Source organism: Puma concolor, chromosome C1 (assembly GCF_028749965.1).
Source record: "Puma concolor isolate L17-30 chromosome C1, mPumCon1.1.hap2, whole genome shotgun sequence".
Lineage (NCBI taxonomy): Eukaryota > Metazoa > Chordata > Mammalia > Carnivora > Felidae > Puma > Puma concolor.
Window position 1 is genome coordinate 149,675,551 of NC_141674.1, and position 25,524 is coordinate 149,701,074.

General features: G+C 41.7%; 1 protein-coding gene across 15 annotated transcripts in view; it reads left to right on the forward strand.

The window, feature by feature from the left end:
- The window catches only part of TANC1 (tetratricopeptide repeat, ankyrin repeat and coiled-coil containing 1), a 242,412-nt gene that overhangs the window by 137,439 nt on the left and 79,449 nt on the right, over window positions 1-25,524 (forward strand). For 11 of the 15 annotated variants that reach the window (XM_086718668.1, XM_086718675.1, XM_086718667.1 and 8 more), the window contains one exon: window positions 14,428-14,532. The exons of 2 other annotated variants lie outside the window; for them this stretch is intronic. In XM_086718668.1, coding sequence (XP_086574794.1) covers window positions 14,428-14,532 — 105 coding nt within the window. Of the gene's footprint in view, window positions 1-14,427; window positions 14,533-15,380; window positions 16,871-25,524 lie in introns of those variants that run through there. 2 more of the 15 variants (XM_086718678.1, XM_086718682.1) reach the window with 1 other exon arrangement.

Below are 25,524 nucleotides of genomic sequence, written 5' to 3' on the forward strand. Positions count from 1 at the left end.
GTTAGAACAGGATTCCATAATAGCTACTGTGCTGAATATTTGAAAAATAGCCCCAAATCAGGAAATTCCTTAAAAGTGATTAAAGCCAATAGTTGTAATTCATTTAAAGAGCAGAAACTCTTGGTTGTCACAATTAGTATTTGTGCACCCCTTGAGTACACGGTGCTCTAAGGGAGCCAACAAGAGGCAAAGTTCTCTTCCTCAAGCTGCTTTCATTCCACCTCTGTGCACTCTCTGGTGTGATTGCCCCTGCCTCCCACCCAGCTTAGGTCCTGCCTCTTGCCTCTATTGCTGCTATCCTCCCCAAGTCACTTAACACTGGCCATGGTGGCTCTTTCTGTCTAATCTGTCTAAACTTACCATCAAGTAAACTGTTTCAGGACATGGGCAAGGTCTTATATAGCTACACAGGACTGGGTAACCCAGTGATTTTCAAACCTGAGGACACAGCAGAATCACTCTGGTCTGGGATGGGGCTGAGAATTTGCATTTCTAACCAGATCCCTGGTCACGCTGTTGTTCCTGGTCTAGGGACCTACTTTGAGCATACTGATCTGAACCTTCAGGGAAAGAAAGTTCTCAGGGATGCTCCCTGTCTCTTTTCGAAGTCATTACTTCACCATGCAGCAGAGCATAGGGTTTGTTTCCTGCTTGTGTGAATAACAGAACCCTTTCCCTTATGGGCTTCTTCCCTAGTGCTTTAGGGAAACTCTGAAATTACCATTCCAGGAAGGAGTCAGAATTTTTCCCCCCTAGGGGACATCTTAAAACCAAGGTTGTGGTTAGCCATTTATTTGTGATGCTTTGGTTAATGATTATTACCAGCATGACAAAACAACCTTTAGGCATTAGATCTTTATGGTAAATTATAATTACTACCAATAGAGGAGGTAAGGGCTAGAGAGGTCCCCCTATAAACTCAGGTGTGAATGAAAACAAGGCTCAGACAGGGTTCTCTGTCTATACATAGATTCATTAGCAGGCTAGCTCAGTGCAACCATATAACCTGTTTTGTATGCCCAGTAAAGTTCCAGCTCAGTTCTTTTAGGGGGTCGGTGCCCTGACAGCACCTTGCATTTAGTGTTACCGGTAGCAAGTATTCCAGGATTTCATAGACAATACATTCGTTTTCCATTGTTGCCCTAAGAAATTACTACAAACATATAAGCTTAAAACAAACTTATTGGGGCGCCTGGGTGGCCCAGTCAGTTACACGGCCAACTTCGGCTCAGGTCGTGATCTCGCGGTTCGTGAGTCCGAGCCCTGCGTCGGGCTCTGTGCTGACAACTCAGGGCCCGGAACCTGCTTCGGATTCTGTGTCTCCCTCTCTCTCTGCTCCTCCCCTGCTCATGCTCTGTCTCTCCCTCTCTCTCAAAAATAAATAAACATTAAAAAAATTAAAAAAAAAAAAACCAAAAGCTTATTACTCATAGTTCTGTAGGATAGAAGTCCAGGCACAGCATGGCAAAATTGGTTTCCCTGATTTGATTTCACAAGACCCACTGAAGATGTTGGCCAGGCTTCAGCCTTTCTGGAGGCTGAGAGGATGAAACATTCCCAAGCTCATTTATAGTGGCAGAATTCAGTGTCATGTGGCTGTAGCATTGAGTCCCCACTTCCTTGCTGGCTCTTGGCTAGGATTGTTCTCAACTTTTAGGGGCTGTCTGCATTCCTTTGCTTGTGGCCCCCTTCCTCCATCTTTACCGCTCACAACGTGTCAAGTCCAGAAGGGTTGAATCCTTCTTATGCCTTGAGTCTCTCTGACCGCTTCCCCCAACTTCTGCCTTATCTTACCTCATACTCTTTTTTTTTTAATTTTTTTAAATGTTTATTTATTTTTGAGAGACACAGAAACAGAGTGTGGGCAGGGGAGGGGCAGAGAGAGGGAGAGAGGGAGACACAGAATACAAAGCAGGCTCCAGGCTCTGAGCTGTCAGCACAGAGCCCAACACAGGGCTCGAGCCCACAAACCGTGAGATCATGACCTAAGCTGAAGTCAGACGCTTAACTGACTGAGCCACTCAGGCGCCCCTTACCTCATACTCTTTATTACTAATGTGATCTTATCTATACCTAATTCAGATTACACTGACTTGTACCCTCCTTTCCTTACACAAGGCTCTGGGCCCTTGTAAAAGTGTTTCTGGAAGACCCCCAGGGGCACGTCACATGTGCTGATGAGCTGAAGACAGACTCTTCAGTCTTCCTCTTCTGCTTTTAAGGGCTCGTGTGATTACATTGGGTCTATCCTTTGTAAGGCTATTTTAAGGTCAGCTGATTAGTACCTTAATTCTATTTTTTTTTTTCCCCACACAAAGACACTTTATTAGTTTCCTCTACAAGAGACAGTAAACAGTAACATCAACCTTTTTAACAGAAATCTCAGGTCACTGGAGAGGCCAAATCAATGGGAGAAAGATGAAAATGAGATATTTACATTAATCAAAGGCACTACAACCCCACCTAAAACCTACTACCACGGTGGTAGCAGGCTCAGGAAGATTAAGCTACGGCAAAAACAATCCCATGTAAATGTTAGAGATCACATAGCAGGAGGTGAGTTTGCTTTCCAGAAGACTGTAGTACAAGGAACATTTGGGCTCGAGAGGGTTATCTGGCCAGGGAAAGGGCAAGATGGCTGAAGGTCAAGTCGAATGGAAAGGAACAGGTACAAAGAAGAATCCAAGCGACACAGTCCCCAAGTAGGGGGTGAAGGATCAGGCTTTTTCTTCTCAAGAAACATTCACTGCCTTGTGTGCTGCCATCCTGTAGCCTTAATTCTAAATTCCGTCTGCAGGACCCCTTCTCAGCCGTACCCAGATTGTGTTTCATTTGGTAACCAGGGGACAGGAATCTTGGAGTGACGTCTTACAAGGTTCCACCTACCACAGACAGAATTCCACTTATCCTGTCGTTTTGCCTTGGGTCCAAATAATTCTCTGGAATCAGCAGGTAGACCTGGACCTTTTCCTTATTAAGCTAGGACACGTTTCTGCAGGCCTGCTAGAGTTTCTACTGGGGTCATACAAGGGCTAGAGAGTTTCCGGGATGTTTCTGGTTAATCCTCTTAACTCAATATGACTTTTACCACTGCAGATAAATTTCCAACTACATAATAATGATTTACCAAAATCAGGAACTTCACCAGTGTGGAAGTCCATTTCTGACCTCAAGAGTGCTAACTTGTGTTACTGTGGTGGCTGTGGTAGGGATAGCTAGCTGACTGACTAGTAGTGAATGGTCTGCTCTTGAGTGTGGCCTTATGATTAAAGGCTAGTTAACCTCTGGGGTCTGTATTCCAGATTAAGACAACTAATTGCTTTTAGGCAGTAGATTAAAGGCACCCGACATACATTTATATCACATTAACTATACTGAAGTGTTTGGAAATAAAATTTAGGCAATGTGATAAAGAGTTTTGTTCCCTCATCTGAGAGCTTTAGGAGAGCATGTTGATATCTTTCTTGTTCTCACCCTGGGCCTGGCATGCAGTGGATGCCAGTGGATACTTGAGTAAATAAAGAATTAATTACTTTATTAATTTTTATGAATTAATGCATTTCCATGCTTTGGTATATAAAGACAGTACAGTGTAGGAACAGCAAACTGCATTGGTAGAAAGTGGCAACATTACTTAGGGTACATATTTTGTTGAGCTTGGGGTTTATTGTACTCAAAGTGCTGGAAACATGCACACTATAAACTGAGACTTGAAAATCTTTGTCAACATTTATTTTAAAGCTGATATATTGAAAGGAATATGGCTCCATCTTGAAACACTGTTTTCCTACTAGATTTAAGTGCCTGAATGGCAATGCACGTTTATATCACACAGTGCCTTGTGCATTGGGTGAATAAATAAAGGCTGTCTACCCTTCTCAATGCAGTCTTAAAAAAATAAGGTATTTGAAATAAGAAAAAGGAGGCTTATTGAGAGTAATGTTAGGTAACTCTCGTATTTCAATCATCATTAGCAGGTGGCCCATTGTTTTCCTCTCACCAGTTTTTCTTCCGTAGAATTAGCCTGCATTTTCCCAGACCTTACCTGTCTTTAGAGGAGGTTATATACAGTAGTAACAACTCAGGTTGCACTGACTTACTATCCTCCTCTCCCTACACAAGGCCCCAGGCAGTCATAAAAGTGTTTCTAGAAGTTTCTGGAAGCCCCCCCAAGGGGCAGACCAGAGAAGCTCTTGCTGATGCACTTCTCCTGAAGCCTTGCCTTTCATGAACTTCCAGTACCCAAGATGTAGAGCTGGCTGGGGAGCCTCTTGCTGCCTTTGTCCATTCCTGGAGTAGAGCCATCTCCAGCAGCATTTTAGGTTTTTATATGCAGTCTCTCCCCTGCTTCTTATAGGAGAAATCCAAGTGATGGACAGCACACTGTGCTTGAAATTGCCCTCACTTTGGGTGGAGGCTTCCTGACTGGGGTTGGTTCATTGTCTGGCTCCTTCCCTCAAAGTGAATCCTCCCAAGAAGCTCTCACTCCTCCCAGGTAGGGTTGTGGGTGGTCCCACCAGCTCACCTGCCCTGCCTCAACTCAGCACAGGACAAAGCAACAAGAGAGGACACCTTCATCCCATTTACAGTGTTTGGTGTTCCCATCGTGCCCTCAGGCCAAATTCCTCCCTTTCTCAGTTCGGATTGTGTCTCTTCCTCCCTCCAACACTTTCCTTTTGGGGCACAGGAGGGAGAGGGTCAAATGAAAGCGCTAAGTATTGTGCCCTTTAAAAATCCCGACTGTGATCTGATCGTTTACCAGAGTTTACCATTTGGGAACTGACTAATGACATTTGCTTAAGTGATAAAGCTTCCCTCCCCCAAAGGAGATTCTCTTACTTATCCTTTTTATCATTCCCCTCTTGTTGTGGACATTTCCCAATGTAATATGAAAACCCCAGACCAGATAAAATTGAAAGGAACCTTTTCTGTAAAAGTTCAAGATGCTTAAAAAGAAAACAAAAACAAAACCCTCTAAAATGATTGATAATACAAAGTTCCACTTTTCATAGTCTCCAGATGTTGTGAAAAATGTAAGACTGCTTTAAATGCAATAAATAGCCTGAGGTGTTCCACATCCCAAATACTGCTTTCATATATATAACTATTTTTAACTGAAACACTCAGAAATGTAAAGTAACCCCTGCCCTTCTGTCTTTCACTGCCTGGAGATAAAGCCCAGTTTGGTTTATTTCTGCCATCCCTTTTTAAAAATATTCCTTATATGGCAGTTTCTAAGCAGCAGAATAGTCAGCTATGTGATTAAAATGTCAAAAAGAGTAGGAAAACTGGCCGCTGGGAAAAGTACATTTGGAGATTTCCATAGGCAGAGGACTGAATGGGAAGCATGCCTGCCTCTGAGGCTGGAGACTGAAGTGATTAAGGCTGGGCTGCTGATCCCCCTCCCAGGCTGACACAGGTCCTGCTGAACTGTGAAAGGAGATGGCAGGAGCTCTTCTTGTGCAAGCTGAGTACTGGGTGCCTGTTTAACCTCTTTGGGGCACAATCTGTGTCTCTTTGTCTTAAGAGCCCTTTATCTTTAAAGTCGAGGACCCTTCCCTTGTATCACATAGTAGAGAATGGGAATGGGGGTGGGGGAATCTGGATGAGGTAAAGGATCCATAGTTACTATGAAATGAGTTATAATTGAGAACAATTCCCATTTATGATTGAGAACATTCTCCATTGGTACCCCAACCATGACCCTAGACTCTGCTTAGACCTGAGGGAAGAAGGGTGGTTGGTCCTCCTTAGGGGCCCTGCCCATAGTAGCCTATGCTTTTCTACTTGATACTCTTAGTACCAAAGCATGGCCATGGTCCCAGCCGTACCTAGTAAGTATATCGGAATCTTCATTTTTTTAAAGTAGTTCATTTTGTTGGGATGAGCACTGGGTGTTGTATGTAAGCCAATTTGACAATAAATTATGTATTTTTTAAGAAGTTCATTTATTTTGAGAGTGAGAGAGAGGGTGAGTAGGGTAGGAGCAGAAAGAGAGGGAGGGGAGGGAGGGAGATAGAGAATCGCAAGCAGTCTCCACACTGGCAGCATAGAGTCTTACATGGGGCTTGATCTCACAGACCATGAGTTCATGACCTGAGCCAAAATCAAGAGTTGAACCTTAACCAACTGATCTACCCAGGCACCCTTCCTACTGTTTTTTTTTTTTTTTTTTTTTTTTTTAAGTAATCTCTACACCTAATGTGGGGCTTGAATTTTCAACCCCAAGATCAGGAGTCATATACTGTATCGACGGAGCCAGCCAGACACCCCTAGCTGATTTTCAAGCTAATACCTGACAGTCTTGTATCATATCGTTTCTAAGGAACTCTTGCCTTAAAACATAGTAGCCAAAGTACCATGCTTTCTGCATAATTAGTATGTAGCATTATATTCTGGCTAATTTGCAGGGATTAACCTGATAGGGAAGGGCAAGGGATATTACTTTAAGGTAGTTTATGCTTGGGAACATTGAACATTTTACTTTAAACAAAGAGCTGTGTGTAGGGGTACCTGGATGTTCGAGGTCTGCTGTTAGCCCAGAGCCTTCTTTGGATCCTCTGTCCCCATCTTTCTGCCCCTTGCCCCACTTGGGCTAGCGCGCTCGCTCTCTCTCTCTCTCTCTCTCTCTCTCCCCCCCCCCAAAAAAAAAATTAAAATTTTTAAAAAGCTGTGTGTAGAAGGCAGCTGGGTAGTAATATCCTTGAGTAAGAGGGTAGTAGGGAGATGGAATTCTCAATTTGGGTCTGTTGATAAGGAATGCGGCCACTTCATTTTGGGGGAGTTTTTTTGTTTCAGTGGCATAGAAATCAGTGTCATTGTGGTTTAATAGACAGCAATTCAGGTGTAAGATGGGTACCTGGTGATCACATGGCTCCTAGTGGGGTAGCCTCTCTTTTCGTCATCCTTCAGTCATTCTTATCAGTTGCCCACCACATGGATCCTAGGTGCCCTTTGTCGTGGTAGCCCCTTGGGTAGTGGAAGCAGTAACTCTCCTCATTCTGGAGGGTGTTCCTCCTGTTTTGTCTGATTCCTCAGAGTCCTTTTCTTGTTTCAGTTGGTGTCTTTCAGGACCTTTCCTTGACCTTCTGATTCTAGTTTGTATGTTGGGAGGAACAAAGAAGCTGATTGAAAGTGCCGGATAGGTGTTGAGGTATTGAGGACAGGCTTTGTAATACAGTGGTCAGGGATCTACCATTTCTTTCTTTCTTTTTTTTTTTTTTTAAATGTTTATTTTTGAGAGAGAGAGCGAGAGCCAGTACAAGCAGGGGAGGGACAGAGAGAGAGGGAGATACAGAATCCAAAGCAGGCTCCAGGCTCCGAACTGTCAGCGTGGAGCCCGATGCAGGGCTCGAACCTACAAACCTTGACCTGAGCTGAAGTTGGCTGCTTAACTGACTGAGCCACCTAGGAGCCCCAGGGATCTACCATTTCTTTCAGGGGATGTCCCCAACTGGTTACCTACAGGTCTTTTCTCATGGTGACTTTCTCCAGAGAAGAATCCTCTAATGTCTCTCTCTGTCACGTGTGAGTGCTCACTGCCTGTGTTTTCATGGCTAAACGCAGGGGTGCATCTGGGGCCTACCAATCCGCATGTGGAATTTTTCTTAATCCCAGTTTTTTAGTTTAGCACTTAAGAGTTTAGCTCGAGTCTCTCTGGTCTTGGCATTCAGCCTTTCCAGAGGAAAACCTCAGCCTCCAGGATGAGAGAGAGAATGCTTCCTAGTTCTGAGGGTCTAATTCTCCCTTCAGTAGATTCTCAAGACCTGATCTTGTGTGCCTTCAGAGGTGCCTTGTGTCCCTGAGGCTGAGCCTTCCTGTCCCCTCCCCCAGTGCTAACCTTTTCTAGTCTGCTCAATTCACTGCTCCTTGGCAAACGGTTTCCCACTTTCAGAAGTTTGGTTTCTTGCCTATGGTGTTCTCCTTTTCCCATTGGTCTCTCAGATCCCTTTACTGCAACTTTAATGATATTTTGAAAAGGAGTGTTCATCTGCTATGTTTAATGGAAAGTGTGCAAAGATTCTCTAATGAGCAGTTGAGAGGAGGAAGGAACAAAACCTCTATAGTTATAAATTTTTCTTATTTTATAGCGTTTTGAGGTTGAGCTGTTTGTGGAAAGCACTTTAAATAAAAGGATCATGTTGAGAGCAGTTGTTTATACAGGCATACCTCATTTTATTGCACTTCGGAGATGTTGCATTTTTGCAAATTGAAGATTTGTGGCAACCCTATCTCCAGCAACTCTGTTGGCACCATTTTTCCAGCTGCATTTGCTCACTTCATGTCTCTGTGTCACATTTTGGTAATTCTCACAGTATTTCAAGCTTTTCCATTACTGTCTTATTGTGAATCTGTGGTCAGTGATCTTTAACTATTGTAATTGTTTTGGGGTGCCACGAACCATACCCATATAAGACGGAAACTTAATTGATAAATGTTGGGTGTGTTCTGAATGTTGCACCAATACAACAGTTTTGAAATTAGGCCACTTAATTTAACCCTATAATGTCCTCTAAGTGTTCAAGGGAAAAGAAGAGTCACATGTCTCTCACTTTAAATCAAAAGCTGGAAATGATTAAGCTTAGTGAGGAAGACATATCAAAAACTGAGAAAGCTAGCTTTGGCATCAGATAGTTAGCCAAGCTGTGAATGTAGAGGAAAAGTTCTTGAAGGAAATTAAAAGTGCTACTCCAGTGAACACATCAATGAAAGGAAAGCAAAAACAGCCTTATTGTTGATAGGGAGAAAGTTTTAATGATCTGGATAGAAAATCAAACTAGCCACCACCTTTTCTTAAGCCAAAGGCTAATCCAGAGCAAGACCCTAACTGTTTTCAATTCTGTTAAGGCTGAGAGAGGTGAGGATGCTGTAGAAGAAAAGTTTGTTGCTAGCAGAGGTTGGTTCATGAGATTTAAGGAAAGAAGCCATCTTCATAACATAAAAGTATCAGGTGAAGCAGCAAGTGCTGATGTAGAAGCTGCGGCAAGTTATCCAGAATATCTAACTAAGGTCATTACTGAAAGTGGCTATGATAAACAACAGATTTTCAGTGTAGACGAAATCGCCTTCTATTGGAAAATCCCACCTAGGACATTCATAACTAGAGAAGAGAAGTCCATGCCTGGCTTTAAAGCTTCAAAGGGGTCAGGGTGACACTTGTTAGGGGCTAATGCAGCTGGTGACTTTAAGTTGAAACCAATGCTCATTTACCAGTCTGCAAATCCTAGGGTCCTTAAGAATTATACTAAATGTATTCTGCCTGTGCTCTATAAGTGGGACAACAAAGCCTGGATGACAGGACTTCTGCTTCTGTTTACGACATGGTTTACTGAATATTTTTTTAATGTTTATTCATTTTTGAGACACAGAGTGTGCACAAGCTGGGAGGGGCAGAGAGAGATAGAATCCAAAGCTGACTCCAGGCTCCGAGCTGTCAACACAGAGCCCAATGCGGGGCTCGAACTCACAGTCCACAAGATCATGACCTGAGCCAAAGTCAGACACTCAACCAACTGAGCCATGCAGGCTCCTTAGTTTACTGAATATTTTAAGCCCACTGTTAAGATCTGCTCAGAGTAAGATTGCTTTCAAAATACTTCTGCTCATTTGCAATTCCCATGGTCACTCAAGAGCTCTGATAGAGATGTACAACAGGCTTAATGTTGTTTTCATGGCTGTTAACATGGTGCTCATTTTGCAGCCTGACCAAGGAGTAATTCCAACTTTTAGGTCTTATTTAAGAAATATGTTTTGTAAGGCTATCAATCCCTCAGATAGTGGTTCCTCTGATGAATCGGGCAAAATAAATTGAAAACCTTCTGGAAAGGATTCACCATTCTAGATGTCCTTAAGAATATTTGTGATTCATGGGAAGAGGTCAACATATCAACATGAACAGGAGTTTGGAAGAGGCTGATTCCAACCTTCAGCAATGACTTTGAGAGTTCCAAGACTTCAGTAGAGGAAGTAACTGCAGATGTGGTGGAAACAGCAAGACAACTAGAATTAGAAGTGGAGCCTGAAGATGGGACTGAATTGTTGCAATCTCATGATACAACTTTAATGGATGAGGAGTTGATTTTTATGGATAAACAGTTTCTACTCCCCATGAAGATACTGTAAATATTGTTAAAATGACAACAAAGGATTTAGAATACTACATAAACTTAGTTGATAAAGTAGTAGCAGTGTTTGACTGCTAGAGGTTTGACTCTAATTATGAATGAAATTCTGTGGGTAAAATACTATTAAACAGCATCACATATAGAGAAATCATTCATGGAAGAGTCAATTGATGTGGCAAACTTCATTGTTGTCTTGTGTTAAGAAATCGCCACAGCCATCCTAGCCTTCAGCAACCACCACTGTGATCTGTCCACAGCCATCAACATCAAGGCAAGACCTTCCACCAGCAAAAGGATTACTAATCACTGAAAGCTCGGATGATAGTTGACATTGTTACCAGTAAAGTAATTCTTAAAAAAAAAAAAAAAACAAAACACTATTTATTTTGAGAGAGAGAGCATGTGTGTGAGCAGGGGAGGGGCAGAGAGAGAGAGAGGGAGAAAGAGAATCCCAAGCAGGCTCTGGATCTCACAAACTGTGAGATCACGACTTCAGCTGAAATCAAAAGATGCTTTGGACTGAGCCACCCAGGCACCCCAATAAAGTAATTCTTTTTTTAAAAAAAAATTTTTAATATGAAATTTATTGTCAAATTGGTTTCCATACAACACCCAGTGCTTATCCCAAGTAATTCTTAATTAAGGTATGTACATTGTTTTTTAGACATAATGCTATTGCACATGTGACAGACTACAGTGTATACATAATTTCATATGCACTAAGAAACAAAAAATTCATTTGACTCAATTTATTGCAAGATCTGCACTATCTCACGTAAGCCTGTATTCATTTCATAATGTTCAACTCCTAGTAAAAGGGGTGATCAGAGACAAATAAATATGAATAAAATATTTGTTGACTCTGCTAAGTCCATGGATGACCAGGTGATGGTAGAAGTTTCCCCTGCTCTGGCCTTTTCTAGGACTGCATGTTTTATCTGGGTTTCCCACTTTTATAAGTACTGAGTGGTGGTTGAGTACATGGGCTTCAAACCTGCATGGACCACAGAACTATTTGAATTCCTGTTTTGCCATGTGTGGGCTATGAGCAACTTGTTTAACTGATTTGAGCTTCGGTTTCCTGACCTAAAAATGGAAATAGTGCTTTTCTCCCAAAGTTATTACCATTGAATGAATTAATGTATGTTAGTGCTTAGCCTTGTGGGTCCACCGAATACACGTTTTATTTCCTTTGGTATATTCTATGTCTCCTTTCCTATCTTGCATCCCTGTTTACTGTGCCAGGCACTGTGCCAATCCTGGGAATCCGTTCCACCTGGTCTCTGCTCTCATGGATGTTCCCCTTGGAACATGAGGCTTACGTGTTCATCTTTTGGCTCTGGGGTATTACTGAGGTCCAAGTTGGGGGAGGCTAGGGACCATGTTTGAATCCAGGTTTGCCCAATTCCAGACGCTCTGCTTTTAATACCCTCACTCCTCAATGTTGAGTATTTCTTATCATTAGCAATTGACCTATGAACAAAATACAGTCCTAGACAATTGAAAGGATGGGCATGGATGCTTTCTGAAGGCTCTGGATGATGTTTCTGGGTGACGTTGGGGTTCGATGTTCCAATCATTCATAAAACCATCCATGTGAAACCATTCATATTTCATCCATGTGAAATTTTAAGAGAGTACTTACTGTAGCCCACATTTTAAGAGAGTACTTACTGTTAGAAAATATTTTTGAAGGATATGCGGGGTAGGTAGATTGGAGCCTGGAAATAGATCTGATTAGGTTTGCTGTTCCTTATACTCTGAAGAGTTAAGGTGAGCAGAAATTTATAGGTGTCTCCTGAGCAATGGCATGCTGGTTGGGGCAGTTTGAATCACTGGACAATAATAGTAAAGGGCTTTACTTCTTTATTAGGGCAGATGATGGGGGAAGAGACACCAGCCATCTCTTTTACCGTAGATAATAGGTCAGGAACCAAAAGTGTAGAAAGGTTCTCATGTTTGTCCTGGTTCCATTTCTTCCTGCCCTGTTAGGGCCCTTTCTTCTAGTTTCTGGCTCCTCTAATAGCAAATACTTTTTAGTATCCCCTTACCCTCCCCGCCCTCCTCCCCTACCAGTCTTCTCTCCATGCATATTTGTGTACAGATATGTGTATTTTTAGATAAAATCTGAATGATGCTTTGTATTCTGTTGTATAGCCTACATCTTCCATTCATATTGTGAGCAGGTCCTCCCTCTTCCCCCATAAGCATTCCATTTTAACCTTTGAAAAATCCTCTTTCTGACAGGGTTACATAAATTATGGAGATAGCCATGTGATTTAAATGCTGTGTTAGCCATTTAAAAACCATGGTTTCTAAAGTTTGAAATAATAGCCCTATTTGTCAAGTACCATAAGCTTCTTTGATAACGTAGCCTGTTTTAATCTGTAGTACACTGTAGGTGGCGGGGAGTTGGATTATTTTTATACTGACGTAGATGCTCTTGCAGTAAGCCTTTAGATGGCAGCATCTCTCACCACAAACCATATTCTGACCGGAACTCCTCAGACTCCTAAGATGTTTGACACAGAAGGGTGCTCAGGATGTGCCCGATTCACCACCTCAGTGTGCCGTGACAGAGGCGAGACCCCAGAGAGTCCGGGCTATGGCTCAGGGCTGAGCAGGAGGGAGGGCTGTCGACCCATCTGCCACTTTTTCCACCATCCTGTCCCTTACTGGTGTGAAATGTTCCCTGCCTTTGTGGCCTTGTTAAAAGCACACTTTAAGGCAACCAAGGAAAATGAGAGTAAAGTGGGTGATTCTGGAACAAATGTGATGTTTGAAAGGAATAAAATAGGCGCTCTTTTTTTAAGTTGCTTTATTTAAATATAATTCACATATACAATTCACTCCAAGTGTACCCTGTAGAAGTTTTTAGTATATTCCTAAGGTCATGCAGCCATCACCACTATTTTTAGGACATTTTTATCACTCCAGAAAGAAGTCTGATACCCCTTAGTCATTAGCCCACAAGCCTGCATATCCCCCAGCTCCTGAAAACCATTCATACTTGGTTTCTATAAATTTATCTATTCAGGGGGTGCCTGGGTGGTTCAGTCAGTTAAGCATCCGACTTCAGCTCAGATCATGGTCTTGTGGTTCATGAGTTCCAGCCCCGCATCAACCTCTCTGCTGTCAGCACAGAGCCTGCTTCAGATCCTCTGTCCACCTCTCTTTCTGCCCCTTCTCCACTGATTCTCTCTCTCTATCTCTCTCTCAAAATAAATAAACTTAAAAAAAAAAGTTTAAAAAAATAAATAAATTTACCTATTCTGGATAATTCCACACTAGTGGACTCCTACAATATGTGATCTATGGGGACTGGCTTCCTTCCCTTAGCATAGTGTTTCATGCTGTAGCATGAATCAGTACTCCATTCCTTTTTATTGCCCAATAAGATTCCACTGTATGGGATATCACATTTTATAAGTAGTTGATGGACACTTGGCTATTGATAGTGCTACTGTGCGCACAAGTATACAAACTTCTGTGTGGACGTGGTGTGAACATAGAGGTGGAATTACTGGGTCATACAATAACTGTTTAACTTCTTGAGGAGCTACCAAACTGTTTTCCAAAGTGGCTGCACCTGTACATTGCCACCACCAATGTGTGTGAGGGGGTCTATCCGTTCTTACTGAGAATTCCAGATTTTCTGATGATAAGTTGAGGTTGAGGGGGAGGTAAGAGATTGGACTCACGGGCTCTCTTGTGTCCCCAGTTGCCTGCTGCACTGGCCGCTCTGCTTTTCTGAAGGTGCCTCTGTCATGTGCCAAGAAAACCATCGCCTTCTGTGCCCCACACAATTGCCGTGCGTCACCAGTCTGATAAAATGCCTGCTCTCTGTGGTCGCTCAGAGTGTGTTGATCTTTCAGCCTGGCTGTTAGTAATCCTTGCCTCCTGACTTTGGAGATACCAAGCAACCCAACCGTCTTTGTCCCAGTTAGAGACAAATTCCAAATAAAAAAACCCTTTGCCAAAAGCTGTCCAGGTTTGAACATGTCAAAATCACTCACTTGATGTACACCAACGACAGCTGTAGAAACTTCATAGCAAAAGAGCGGCTTTTGTTTTTGTCAGAGTTTACATTCTCGAAACTGAGCTTACCCATTTCTTCTTTGGCAGCTCAGACTGGACATTCCCGTGTCTGTACTGAAATGACCGTGTGTGTATTCAAGGGAGGAGAAGGGGCCGGCTCTTCCTTTAGGCATATTTGGGTCCTGGTGAGGACACACACTGTACATTCTGAAGCTTTGTTTGCGTCTGGAAAAAATTAGCCACACTCAGATCTTTTCCACTGCAGGACCCGTCAGGAAGCCCAAGTATGTGGAAAGCCCCAGAGTGCCTGGAGATGCAGTTATAATACCGTTCAGAGAAGTGTCCAAGGCAGCAGAGCCCAATGAGAATGGTAAGAATGTGTTTTCAATAATTCCCCCCTCCTAAAGATTTTACATAATGACACTCCATTTCTGAGTGAAACTTGAGTGCCTCTTGTAGGAGGAAGCTTTGCCAAACTGAATGTATTTGGGAGATTTTTTTCCCCTTTTGCAGTTATACAGATCTGTTTAGCTAATGTAAATTCTTGGAGTTATATACACAGTATAGGAATAGTTGAGTGGGTGCATATGCATTGTTTAAGGGTTGAGTCTTCTTTCCTCTCAATTTTGACCTCCCGGGGGGGGGGGGGGGGGGGGGGTAGGTGGGAATAAGGAAAGCCCGCCAGAAGATTGCTTCCGGCACTCTTTTGTTTTTTGTTTTTTGGTTTTTTTTTTGCTACTCCGTCGTTTTAGAGTATTCAACAGGCTTTGGCTGAAAAGCTAGCACTTTCACTAGACAAGTTTCTGATAACTAGCTTTCTTAAAAGCATTTGATAGCTTTTGAAAGTTTTTTTTGTTTTGTTTTTTGTGGGTTTTTTTGTTTTTTTTTTTTTGTTTTTTTTTTATTTTTTATTTTATTTTATTTTATTTTTTTAATTTTTTTTTCAACGTTTATTTATTTTGGGGACAGAGAGAGACAGAGCATGAACGGGGGAGGGGCAGAGAGAGAGGGAGACACAGAATCGGAAACAGGCTCCAGGCTCCGAGCCATCAGCCCAGAGCCTGACGCAGGGCTCGAACTCACGGACCGCGAGATCGTGACCTGGCTGAAGTCGGACGCTTAACCGACTGCGCCACCCAGGCGCCCCTTGTTTTTTTTTTTTTTTTTTTTTAGATCTAAAGTTGTTCTTCAGGGAATGTTGAAGTAAGAGCCAAAAAAAAAAAAAAAATCCAAATTAATTGAAATCTTTAGTAGAGATATTTTATATATTTCTTTTTTCCTAGATCTGGAAACATGTCTAACAGACATTACAAATGATAGCATTTCATAAGTGTATCAAGAGTTCTTTATTTTTTTTTAATCAGTTTGGGAATTTACCTGTTTGTTCTTTTCTGGGGGTAGCAGAGGCTCCCCAAGTCACAACTCTGTGGGCTTTAATTTGAATGTTTTGAACTTGTATCTCATTTTCCTGCAGAAACTTGTGGTTAGGAATCCTGGCCCGTCTGGAGAAGCCCATTCTATCTTCAATGTCAATACTTTGTCATACAACATCAATAGTTTATGTAGTAATGCTGAAAGAGAAAACTCCCCCATATTTCCACTGTGGGACATCTGGCATTTTCCTTGCCCTAGTTGTGGGTAGTCAGGAATATAGCTCTTTGATGTTGTAACTGCTGTGTGTGCATTTTGTGTTTCTGCTGGTATATAGTATGGAGTGGTTCAGAGGTGGATATGGTAGGAAAATGGAATAGGATGGTGGTGAAAATAAACCTAAAAATGAGCTAAGAGGAGGAATTGGCAGAAGATAAAAATAAGAAGAGTTAGGATGGGTGGGAGATGAGACAGGGCCAGGAGCTGGGCATTCTGGGCAGGGAAGAGATACTGCTGCCTGTGTGTTAGCATGAGAAATTTTACCCTTTCCCTTCTGTCCAGACATCTAGCTGTTTGGTTTGGGTAAGAGGTTTACACTAAGACTTGTGCTGAGGAGGGACAAGGGTGCCACGGGAGTGGTGGTAAAGAGGGGAGAGTCCCCAGTGGTGTGTGGTTAGGATGGCCATCCTATAGACATGAAGACTCTCTTGGTGGTGAATTCACGTGTGCAGGGTGTCTACTTTTAGATCTGTTCTGTCATTTCTGTTCTGGGGGTTGAAAGGAAAATAAAAACCTGATCCTTTGAAGTGAATATCAATAATCAAATTTGCCAAGCTGTTTGCCCATTTCAGAATAAGCCTCCCGTTACCCTCATCACCACCCACCAGAGCCTTTGAAGTTCTGGTTATTTATGCCCTTGGTGTTTTGGCTGGCCAAACACAGCCATGATGTTACCTTTCTCTCTCTGGTGGAGAATATCGCAGAGGTCCTGTTCTGTTGAGAGTTTAGGACTCCTTCTGGGATACGAATGGAGGAGAAATTTAAGAATTGTATTGGGCAAAGAAAAGATGTTATAAATAGCTCCCATTGTCAACTTTTCTCCTCTTGCCCAAGGCAGAATTGGCTGTCATTCTTGGGGGGAGGAGGCATTCTCGTGCCTGGCTGCCAGGTGAGCTAATTCAAGCGTAAAGATTGATATTGCTCCCACAGCCTGCATTTTGCATGTGCCCTCACTGCTGAGACCCTAGCTCTCAGATTCAGCATCGTCAGTCTCCTAGTGGGCTGAAGTTTTGACATACCAAGTGGCTGTGAACATGGACCAGAAGTTTTGTCTACAGGTAGGGTACATTTTCTTCTTTTTAAGTGTCCAGAAAAAGAGAAAGAGGTAAAGTTGATGTTTGTAATCATGTGGTCTTGTGTGGATAGCCATAAAGGTGGTGGAAGCCCCAGCAGTTAGCTGTTGGTTCCTGAGAAAGTGGTCGCTTAACACAATTTAGCTTGGCAATTAGTAAAGGATGGTGTATTTTGTAATCCCCATGGAATCCTTTACATTTCAATAGCGTTAATTAAGTCTGCCATATTAAAGTGTAAATTTTATGTCCAGGTCAGTGAACCTAAAGGAGAGGCTGGAGCAAACTAAAACTAATTGAGTTTGGGTATTAACCCAAGCATGTACTGATGTATGGTGGGCAAACCCTAATTTCTAGGGTTTAATATCAAACATCATCACTTAAATTTTAGTTCAAAACTTGGTCTTACACTTTTCATATTTTCTTTGGGATTTTTTTTTTTTTAATATCTTAAAATGCGTCTTTGGACGCTGTTAATAACAGCTCTTTGTGAAATGGTTTTGAAATTTCCCGTAGGCTCATGAAATATCAGGTTACTACTGAATATTTGAAATACCCTTCTCAGACTAAGCTGCCTCGTTTTATGGTTTAGCTACATAAATTCTTGATTCTTAGCTGTTTGAAATTTAAATCAAAGTAAAACAAAACCAACAAGCACTTTGAATTTGTTCATTCACTTGTAAGTAATTATAATTATGTGAAATTGCATATTTTAGCTACCTGGGGAGTGGGTTATATGATATGGGCAGATGAATATTTTTATTATATACCAAGAATCTATTAAAGTTTACATTCACCTGGAAACATCTTTAGAAAAAGATACTTTATTTAATATTTTAAAATACTTTGGAAAAATAGCATTTTCTACTCTGGGAAAAAAGAGTGACTTAATGAGCTCCTCAAACAGAATACAATCCCCTTTTTCCTGTCAAATGGTTCTAATAACCTGTGTGTGTCATACAGAATATGGTCTTTACAAATAAGCTTCCTATTGCTAAACCAACATATTGTTTACGGGGAGAATGTCATTTACCCACAAGACAATACTTCTGCCTTAAAGGGGAAATAAACCCCAGATAAATTAGAGAGGATTATTAAATTATAATAGGATTCACAGCTATGTTTCTTTGAATTAGGGGCAACCGTAATCCGTTTAGGTTTGCTTCCATCTGTCATTAGCTACTTGAGCAAGCTTTGATGGGGAGGGGTGAGAAAATTTTAGTCTAATGAGTCATTGCTTGGTGAAGATCAATCTCAAAACATGATGAAACTTCTCGCCTGGCAGTATAGTTAGGAAGTAAAATGAGCATGTATGAAACAGCAGAATAATTACATGCACAACTATCTTGGGGGGAGTAAGGCTTTTTTTTAGATTTGTTTAAATACCGGTGCCTGATGTTTTTGATTATTTCAGATGTTCAAAAAGATGTAGAGAATGAAAAGCTATAAAGAACATGGCACCTATCTACCTACTACTCAGTTTAAGAAATAAGACATAACTATATTTCCTCCTGATCATATTCCCCTTCCTTTACCAAGAGGTAACCTTGCTTCTGCTAATTTAATTTTCAGCCTCTTAGAATAGTGGTAGGCCATTTGACCAATAGTTGAATAAGGTTTTAGTTAGATGAAAGCATAGAAGGAAGATGTGCCTTGTATGTGCTATGGAAGAGAGATTAGAGGTAGAGTATCCATTCATTCTGCATTTCCTTAAATAAATATTAATTAAATTCTGATGCTGTGAAATGCACTATGTTGGATGCTCTTTGAGATGGGCTATCAAGCATAGGTTCTTTCTTCATGGAGCCTTAGAGTCTAGTTGGGGTTTAAAGACCTATATACGCAGAGTGACTATAACAGGAGAGGGAAGTAGTGTTGACTAATCCAAGCTGGTGTTGGGTGCCGGTGGGGGAGCTGAGCTGGGAAGGACTTGATTGCCTTAAGATTTACCTAGCAACAAAGTATAGAATGCAGTGGGGCACAGAAGAGACTAGGGTCAGGGAGATGGTTAGGAAGAGATGTCACTAGTTAGGTAAGACAGAGTAAGATCTCAAATGAGAACAGGATCAGGAAAGAAGGGGAGATGAGTAGGAAGATTCTTGAGAAACTGCATGGACCTGGGAGCTGAAGACACAAAGATGATGACTTCAAGGCTTTGAGGTGACATTAAGATGGCACTGAAAGAGAGGGAACCATCCGTTTTGGTTTGAGTTCAGTTTCAGGCACGTTGAGTTTGAGACGCTGGTGGAACATGTAGGCACCGGTGCCCACTGAACGACTGGAAACTCAAACTGGGTCTCAAGGAAAAGTTCTGGGTATGAGCTGGACTTCCTTTTGTTTGGAGGGAATGTGATGGAACGAGATGCGTTAGACTGGGAAAAAGGCCACTGAGAGGAGAGGACTGAGAAACTTTGGTATTTTATTCATGAGCTGTGAATTGGCTGAAAGAGGCACCAGCAAAAGGGTAGGATAAGAATCCTCAGGACCACACAGTAATTCTGAAAACCATGGATTCCCTCTCTGAGTGTCTGTTATGACAGTTGCCACTTTCCTCCTTGGAGGACAGAGTATTTGCAAGGTCAAAAATTATAGAAAAGTCAAAAGAGGAGATTGGTCATTTAAAACGAAAAATATTACCGTGCCTTACAGGGCTGTTTCAGGAGGCTTGTGAAGGTGAGTGAATTTAAGTTGCAGGTAGGTGAAAGGGAAATGCAGTTGGTGAGGATAAACCATTGCCTTTTTACCCCAAGGCTTTGAGCAAGTAAGGGAAGATGAGAGATCAGTTAATAGGTTGAGAGGCGTACATACACTAGTTTTTACTGATTTTAAAGGAAAGGGAGAACTTAGTACAGTTGAAGACTTAGAGTAGAGGTTCTCAAGGTATGGGCTGTGGACTTAGGAGCATCCCCAAGACCTTTACAGGGGTCTATGAAGTCAAAACTCTTTCCATAATGACATTAGGAATATACTTCCATTTCTCTTGCATTGACATGGGCACTGATGGTACAAAAGCAATTATTGGTGAGACTTCTGATGCCTTAGTGTGCATCGAGGTAGGGCCACCTGCTGTACTAGAGCTAGGAGTGGTATTTTTCACCACCATGCATTAGTATTAAAAATAATAACTCGCAGGGTAACATCCCTGACAAAGCACTGAAAATAACAAATGTTACTAAATCTTGACCTTGACTGATCTTGTTAATAGTCTGTGTGATAAAATGGGAAGTCCCCATAAAGCAAGTCTGCTGCATGCTGAAGTATGATGGTTGTCCCAGAGAAAACCACTTGTGTGGCTGTTTGAATTGCAAGCTGACCTAGCCACTTTTTTTTAATGGAACACCATTTTTACTTGAAAGAATGACTGGCAAGCCAGAGTTATTCAGAATTGGGTATTTGACACAACGTTTTCTCAAAAAAAGAACAAAATGAGCACATCCTTTCAATTAAAAAATAAAACTGACAGGGATTAGTTGCCAATGATAAAATTTGACCTTTCAAGTGAAAAATCAGGTTTTTGGGATTTGCACTGGTCACGTTGAGTTTGATGGCTTCTCAGGACTTTTTATTTGAGATGAGATATTAATGAATGTGATATTTTGGTATTGTATAATAAATGTGTCAGCACTTACAGGATCTGCGAAACTAATATTTTCCAAATCACCCAATGCATGATGTTAAGAAATCATGCATGGCTGACTAAGTCCATTTGAAGCTTATAACAGATCATGGACTTTTATTGTAACAGAGTGCAAAAAGTATATTGATATGGATTCAAAGTCAAAACTAGAACTAACCTTTAAGAAATTGCTACTTGTCAAGTTTTGGTGAGGTATCAGAGAAGAATGTAATTAACTGAGAAGGTTCCTCCCTTTCCCAGCTGCATATCTCTCTGAGGCCACACATCTTCACATGCTTCACCCAAAAGAACATATCACAACAGATTAAATGCAGAAGCAGACGTGAGAATCTAGCTGTCTTCTGTTAAATCAGACATGAAAAAGAATTTGCAAAAGTGTAAAACACTGCCATTCTTGACTTTGAAAATATTTTGGGGGTGCCTGGCTGTCTTGGTCAGTAGAACATGTGACTCTTGATTTTGGGGTTATAAGTGTGAGCCTCACGTTGAGTGTAGAGATTAAAATCTTTGGGAGAACATTTTTTTAAATGTTTTTATTTATTTTTGAGAGAAAGAGAGAGCACAAGCAGGGGAGGGTCAGAGAGAGAGGGAGACACTGACTCTGAAGCAAGCTCTGGACTCTTGAGCTGTCAGCACAGAGCCCTATGTGGGGCTCGAACTCAGCAACCACGAGATCATGACCTGAACCAAAGCTGGATGCTTCACTGACTGAGCCACTCAGGCGCCCCCCCAAAATATTTTTTATTAAAAATGTTTAACATGTAAGTTTTACTAACTTAGAATGGATTAACATTGATTCTTAAAAATTCTTAGTTTTAATCTCTAATGTGATAAAAATCAATAATTCATATATGCCAAAGCTCTTTGGAGTCCTCGTTTTTAAGAGTGTGACAAAAAGTTTGAGAACCACTGGCTGTGAGGAAGGAAAAGAAGGCGGTGAAAATTTTTTAAAAAGATGAGAAAATTGATCCAGAGTCCGATAGTTATCTAGACTTGAGAGGATGAAGACTTGATAAGTGGCAGTATGACTGGAAAGAAAAAGGCTAATTCAGGAGACATTTTGAAAGAGGAAGTGGTAAGATTTGGTGACAGTTTTAATATGGGGTGAATGAGGTGGAGTGCTTAAAGACAACTTGTGCAATAACTATGTTTTTGTATTAAGGACTAGAAGCCAATTATTGACAGAGTCAGCTCAGGTTCACGGATAGATGCTCCTCTATAAATAACTGTTTTTGTAAATTCAATTTTGTAAATTGATTTTGGCTCAGGTCATGATCTCGTGGTTTGTGGGATCATGCCCCATGTCAGGCTCTGTGCTGACAATGTGGAGTCCGCTTGGGATTCTCTCTCTGCTCACACACAAGTATATGCGTGTGCTCGCTCTCTCTCGCTCTCTGAAATAAACTTAAAAATAAAAATGAAAGCAGTTAAGTGTGGGCCAACGTGGAACAGTTTGATAATTAGAAAAAGGAAGGAAATTTGTTGTCATGAAGGAATAGTGAGTTCATAGAAAGTTAAATAAGGCAGAAGAATCATAAAAAACTATGTTTAATAGGTAAGAAAAATACAAGCACGTTGAATATAGATAGGAATCCATGACACCAGAAAATGAAATAATAGTGAGAAAGTGGGCTCTTGGTGTTAAAATTGGTAGAAATAATGACCAACTTTGATATCACATCTTATTTCAAAGATGCTTGGTGTGTAAGGTATTTTCTCATTTTTTTCATCTTCTTTGTTATTATTATTATTATTATTATTATTATTATTATTAAGCTCACAACCTATAAGAAGTGGGTTATGGCTACTTCCCTCATGAAGAAATTGAGGGTTACAGAAGTTCACGCTGTAAGTGGTCCAGAATAGTTTTGGCCAGGAGAAGTCCTTTCTTCTGAGACTGTAGGGAAGGATAAGGGGATGGTTATAAGGGGCACAAGTGGATTTGAAGTGAGGATGGTGGTAATTGGGAAGGTGGTCCATTTATGGACCATACCTGAAGGTTGGTGTCCCAAACGTAGTCCAACAAGGTGTGGGTAGTTAACAAGAGACAAGAAGTGACCTGAAAAATTCTCTTTGCCTTCCTCCACTTGGTTATTTCATAATGGTGTCCTGTTGAAGATTCCATGAAAACATTACTGGGAAGGAATATCACTCCCCATTTGTCTAATAGAGTCCCAGGAAGTATGAGGCCAATTATCCTTTCAACTCCAAATGCAGCCATCATAAATTCCTTGGATATTTAAATCTGTGAGATATAAAGTGTTGCTAAGAGATGATGTCTCTCTAGTACTTATCCCACTTGTTTTGGGTAAGGTACACCTATTATTGATGAGTGATTTAGTATTAACTACATGAATGAAAATACTTGCCATTTAGAGTATCCCATTGGATTTTGGTTTGGAGATAATTTTGTAGTAAGAGTTAGTTCCAAGAACATCTTATCTTACTGTTCAGATCTCAGTATTTGGTGATCGGCTGTAGAAATAGAAATTCATTTTAATTTCACAGTCTAGTATACCAGCGTGAGTTCCCAGGCAACTCATCTCTCCCAAAATGGGACCGTCACTCTTCACCCAGGGGTCCTTCTGCCAGAATGAAAAGTTCAGCCAGAGAGAAAGCTCTGTGCATTAGGGAGGGGAAAATGCAGACGGCTTGACATGGATTGAGGAATTCAGACCGAAGAGGGCTTCTGAGGGGAAGGTCACTAGAATGACATTTGCGAAGAGAGAATTATATGAAGAGACAGTTGGGAAGCTTTTGGACGAAATGAAATTGCAATGGCTTACTGGATGCTAAACCTGAAATAAAGGACATCTATTCATCCCGACTCCAGGTCAGGTTTGAGAACTTTAGGGGCATTCAAATCCAGTTTGAACGGTTAGGAGAACAAGTTGTTCATGAATTTGGAGGTGTCCTGTCAATTTAGACATTAAACCTGGAATTGCCATAGCTCCCAGCTTGTGGGCAAGGTTTAGATGAGGAGTTAATTGTCTTTGCATAAATACATATGTTTTAATGAAAACCTTGACAGTCTGGGGTGTCTGTCTACAGACACAGTGTGGAGGCAGCATTGACTCCTCGGGGGGTAACCCCCCCTGCCAAGGACCTACATGGGTTACAGGGTCTCGGAAGGAGCCCCACGTGAGCGATAGGCCGTGGCCTTGTTTGTCGTCAGGGTAAATTTTGTGGCAGCCAAGCCTGTGCAGCTGTTCTCTGTGCCTCCACAGCAGCTGCCAACTGGGAGTAGTTTCTGGCACTTTCCCTGGAGTTTCAGGTCGAACCAGAAGCTAGACATTCAGACATTCAAGGGCACAGTCACAATTTGGTAGCCGTATAGAGATTGTTTTGAAAGGCAAGGGGGACGTGTAGTAGAAAAACTGCTGAGTTCTGGCCCCTTACCCTCTTCTTTCCCTTTCCATCTGCATCCTGTTCTCTCCCTTTGGTCCAGCTGCCACCTGAGATAAAATAGCTGCCCTGTCTGAGCCTTGGGGCGAGGCTGTTCTGAAGTGTTCTGATCCTGTTCTGAAGTGGTTCAGCCCTTGGGTGTGCCTGGGTTTTACTGATTTGGTTTAGTTCCTGCCGCCTTTTCCCAAATGCCCAAGTGCCTTGGGAATCGAAATGTGGTTGGAAATCTCTGGTGGGAAGGGGCTTTTTGTAGAGTGGCCTTCTGGGTGTGGTTGACCCACCCTGGGGTGCTCTTTTACTCCGTTGGCTTGTGGCCGCTGCCCCTTCCTGTTACAGGTTTAACACAAATGATCCAGAAACATGCGGGCACTCTTAACCCAGAACAATCAGCCTTGGTTCTTTTACCCCTGTGGTTTTCTAGAGCAACTAAAAAACATCTAGGCTGGCAAACAGCAATTCTTACCACACACATTGGGAGTTTTGAGAGTAAGCAAGGGGTGGGATCCTTTTCCTTCCTTGAAGATACGACCAGCCTGGTTTTCCTTGTAGCTGCTATCCTGGGAGCATGACTGAGCAAAACTGATATGTGAGTGAGGATAATACAGATGGTCTTCTCAGCTCTACTTGTTTTGATTTTTGCGGTTCCTTAAAGAAGGCAAAGTTAGCATTGAACTTTGGTGGTGGAATTGTAGCTCAAAGGTAACACTGCTGTTTTGTTCTTTCCTCATGTTATCTTTCTAAGACTCACCTGCAGATTTCCACGTCTAGGAAAAATTGGTTCATGAATGTATAGGTCTGAGTCTCTAGACAATTAACAGAAAAGAACAAAACATTGAGTGAGAGTATTACAGGTTGCATATTGCTTTTTAAGTTCTAACATCTGTAAGCAGAGTTTGCTTTATATGTTTTTTGTTTTTTTAATGCCCTGATGGATGCTGATTTAAAAATACAGGAAAGGTGTTAGAATGGTGTGAATATCATTTTGTCACCCTTAATTAAGTTCCCTTAAGCCTTTGGATACAAGGTTAACCTGTAGCTCAACATTTAAACCCAACAACAGAATGTGTTTAAGTGGGAAAAATAAGATGGCCAGCTGGTCAGGGAGGCCAGAGGAAGGACAGGTTCTAAGCCTGCCCTGTGACCTTCAGGTTAACTGTGCTTCCAGCATTACTGTGGAGTGTGCTGAGAACACAGCCTGATTTTTCTACATCCCCATGTGAACAGCAGAGTGTATTCTTGGGCCTGGTCCCCTGGGACACATTTTGCTGGGTTTTAAAATCTTTGTTTCAGAGTGGATTCCTGACAATTGACCCTTGAGTTGGAGTCCTGGCTTTGACTTTTGACTGTCGTGGGAATGGGGTATGCACAGGACATTTCCACCAAAGTAGTAATGCCCCTGTCTTGGTTAATAAGAGCTGAGATTTCAGGTGTACCCCAACATTTAAGTAGCCGAGGTCTCTGCCAGTATGCCACTGGGGTTTAACTTTATTTCAGCCTCCTGTGGGCGTTGGCCACCCTATGCTTTTAAAGAGTTAAGATGAAGGGCAGGCCTCTCTCTGCCTTTAGTGTCTGATATATTCCTTTTTCACAGGACCTGGAA